Consider the following 3,537-nt stretch of genomic DNA (forward strand, 5'->3'; position numbering starts at 1 on the left):
ATTGGCGCCACGTAGCGAAAAGAAGAAACGACTGGCGCGCTGTTGTTAACTCGGCTATAATCGCGTAAGCGGTGTCTACGCCAATTAAGAAGAAGAAGAAGATACGTACTACGGTTAGATGAACAAAACTATAATACTCTGTAGCAACTGGTTGCAAGCGTATAAATATGTAATACTAAAACAAGAAAAAACGAACGGTGTCACCGAAGCAAAAAACCCTTCACAGGTGCATTTCTGTTAGTGAAAGTTTTCCATACAAGAACTTGATTGCAATGGTTCAGTTAGTATGGCAGCTATATGTTATAGTGGTCCGAATGAGCAGTTTCTTGTAGAGAAAATGACGTTTGCAAAATTTCAAAACGATATCTCAAAAACTAAGGGACTAGTTCGTATGTATACAGACAGACAGACGGATAGACAGACGCTAAATCGACTCGGCTCGACATACTGATCATTTATATATATACATACTTTATAGAGTCTCCGACCCTTCCTTCTGGGTATTACAAGCTTCGTGCCAAACTTAATATGTTCAGGGTATAAAAATTATAGACATAAGCAACACTACCTGTGTCCCACGTCTACTCAAGAGCGAACCGGCAGAATGTATCTTAATAAATAATCAACATATACCATCGGTAGATAATATATCACCTGACATTATACTATATTACTAAACAATATAATGGTATGGTAAAAATTTACAATCAAAACATAATTTTCCGGAGCATATAAAAGAGAATACCATAATTTCACAGTCTGGAGAGAAAGCCAAACGTACTCATATTTAATGGTTTTTTTTTTAAATTAACAAAATGGCAGCCGCAGGAAATTTTTTTCTAAATTTTTAGAAAAAATCAACAGTTAATTGGTCCTAAAAAACCGAAATTTTGAAGAAAAAAAACCGTCGATCCGGCCGGAGTTTGTTATGTACTCTTTGTTATGTACTCTAAAAGCTGTATAAATTTCATTAAAATCTTCTGAGCGGTTTTCGAGTTACACTTGTCACCAAATCAAAAAACATAGTTTTGAGAAAAACGGGTTTAAAGTTTCACACTAGCGCTTTGAAGTGCCCGAGGTCTCTTTATTATTTGTCGAATAACTCATAACCTAATTATCGGATCAGCGTGAAATTTTTAGATAATATTCTTAAGATATTACACTTAACGAAAATGTAAAAAAAAAATAATAATTTGTAATAATTCTGATTACCCCTAATCCCTTAATGAAAAATTTAGCAGCAATTTTACTACCGAATAAATCATTGTTCCAAGAAGAAGAAATTGTAAGTTTGGAAATGATGAAGGAACATATAAAGAATACACATCACTTGGAAACATTAAAAATTGCTCACACTGCAGCTTTAGTTACCAATTTTTTGCTCATAGTCATCTGCATGATGAGCATAATCGCAAATATCACTTTGATTAAAAAAAATAAATGCTAAGCAAATATAACAAAATTATCAAATTACCACGTAAATGTTAATATGAACGATCATAAAGAAGTAAAGACATCCGAAATATCTGCATTGGAAGAGTCAATAACTTCGAGCGAACAAACGGGGACGTTTGCTTTTGACAGCGGAAGAGTTAACAGCAGTGATGGATTACCGCCTAGGCCCGCGAGGCCCGGGCCTAGGGCGGCACAATTTGGGGGGCGGCAAAGTTTTCAGAATGACAAAATTTTTGAATCTGATGTAAAGTAACGACAATACATTTTAAAGATTTACTCTTATTTTTTTAATATAAATTTACAAATAAATTTCTATGAAATAGAATGTAATTGATTTTCTGATTAACTTTTTTATTCGTGAGTGCCATACTGATAAAAAATGTTTTATAACAGAAATAATTGAAAAGAATTGTACGTTTCGGAACATGTACAATATACATGCGAATGGTAGGCACCTTGTCGCGGTGCAGGGACATGCGGACGCTGTAAAAGACATTCGCATGGCTGTACTGCCTCTCAGCTACCCGGTGGAGTCGCTTACACCGGAGGAGCTCACGGTCCTCCAGGATCTCCTCATGGCTCATGACTATGCGGCGTCCTTCCTGGGAGTGGAGTTTAGAGGAGGAATGCTGCAGGTAGACTGCGTGGATGAGGCGTCCGCTGCCTGGCTGAATTAGTACGCTCCAAAGCTCATAGGCTTGAAGGGTCCTGTCCTTTGCGCGAAGAGGGCGGAAGATTTGCCAATCATGCACAGCATGACAACGCTGGTGAAAAACCAGAACTGGGGACCCAGCATCTCGTCCTGGCGCGTCGTAAGCAGCAAAATGGGGGAGATCGGAGGTATGAAAGGATGGAGACTCAACCTGTTCATCGACGATGAGTCGTACAGGTACGTCCGGGCAGCGAGCTTCCGCCTGTACTACAGGTTCAGCACGGTGGTCATACGGCCTAACAGGCCCGCAGCCATCAGGGGCAATAGAGCAGCAACTCTCCAGAACAAAGATGCGAACAAACCGACAGTGTCTGGAGCAGGCCCGGAGGTACTAGGTATGCGGGTGGACGAGGTGTCGGAGCAGCCATGCGGAAGCTGGACTGAGAAGGCAGTGCCATCGGCTACTACCGGCGTCCCAAAAGGAGGTCGCGTAGATGAGCTACCCTCCACGCAGGAGCTCCTCGAAGGGTTAGGTGACCCAATGGACAGCAGTACGGGGGACGGCGGGGAAGAGGATCTGCCCTTCCTTGAACCCATTTTGTAATGCGGCTGCTCACGCGGCTGCAGCCTCAGCCGTTATAACCAGCAGGTTCACTGTGGAGAARCTGGGCATACTGCTGATCCAAGAGCCTTGGGTCCACAGAGGAGAGGTTAAAGGCCTCAAAACGAAGGCAAACAAGGTAATCTGGGACCTCTCTAGCGAAAGGCCTAGAACTTGTATAGTGGTCAGGCACAACATTGATTTCTTTTGCATTTCAGAGTTTCTGACTCAGGACTTGGTGGCGGTGCAGGCCAGGGACTCTGAGGGCAAGGACTTCATCCTGGCCTCAGCATACTTCCCAGGGGAAGCACTTACAGCGCCTCCGAAGATGGTAGAAAGGCTGGTAGAGCACTGCAGACGGCACAGGCTCCCCCTCATTATAGGCTGCGACGCTAACGCTCATCACTTGGAATGGGGCAGCACCGATTGCACCACAAGAGGTGAGTCTCTTTTAGAATTCATTGTAGGTAGTAACTTAGAAATAGAGAATGTAGGGTGTGAACCCACGTTCATAACTATAAGCAGAAGGGAGGTGTTAGACATCACCTTTAGCAACGAACCTGCAATCGGACTGGTCTCGCAATGGAGGGTCTCGACAGAGCCCTCATTGTCAGACCACAGGATCATAAGGTTCAAGCTAAAAGTAGAGGTTAAACAACTCCCCCCCTAGACGCAACCCTCGGAGGGCAAATTGGAACGCGGATATATTAAGTAATGGTTTAAGCAGAAGGGAGCAGACAGATGATAGCGCTTCAGGCCTTGGGCTGGAGAATAGGCTCTCTAAGCTAAATGAGTCTATAATCAATGCTTATCATGGCAGCTGTTCACG

At 43.0% G+C, this 3,537-nt stretch overlaps 1 protein-coding gene across 1 annotated transcript; it reads left to right on the top strand.

Moving 5' to 3' along the window:
* The first annotated feature begins 2,194 nt into the window (after positions 1 to 2,194).
* Positions 2,195 to 3,064, top strand: LOC108972082. Its single transcript, XM_018938549.1, has 2 exons — positions 2,195 to 2,847; positions 2,927 to 3,064. Exon 1 carries the CDS (start codon positions 2,202 to 2,204, stop codon positions 2,709 to 2,711), a length of 510 nt encoding a protein of 169 aa, XP_018794094.1. The 5' UTR covers positions 2,195 to 2,201; the 3' UTR covers positions 2,712 to 2,847; positions 2,927 to 3,064.
* Positions 3,065 to 3,537: the final 473 nt, after the last annotated feature.

The sequence above is a fragment of the Bactrocera latifrons genome, unplaced genomic scaffold (assembly GCF_001853355.1).
Source record: "Bactrocera latifrons isolate USDA-ARS-PBARC rearing strain unplaced genomic scaffold, ASM185335v1 scaffold_377, whole genome shotgun sequence".
In the NCBI taxonomy this organism is placed as follows: Eukaryota; Metazoa; Arthropoda; class Insecta; order Diptera; family Tephritidae; genus Bactrocera; species Bactrocera latifrons.

Excerpts from the sequence above, each read along its gene's own strand:
- LOC108972082 (XM_018938549.1), top strand. The coding sequence starts at position 2,202 with ATGCACAGCATGACAACGCTGGTGAAAAACCAGAACTGGGGACCCAGC.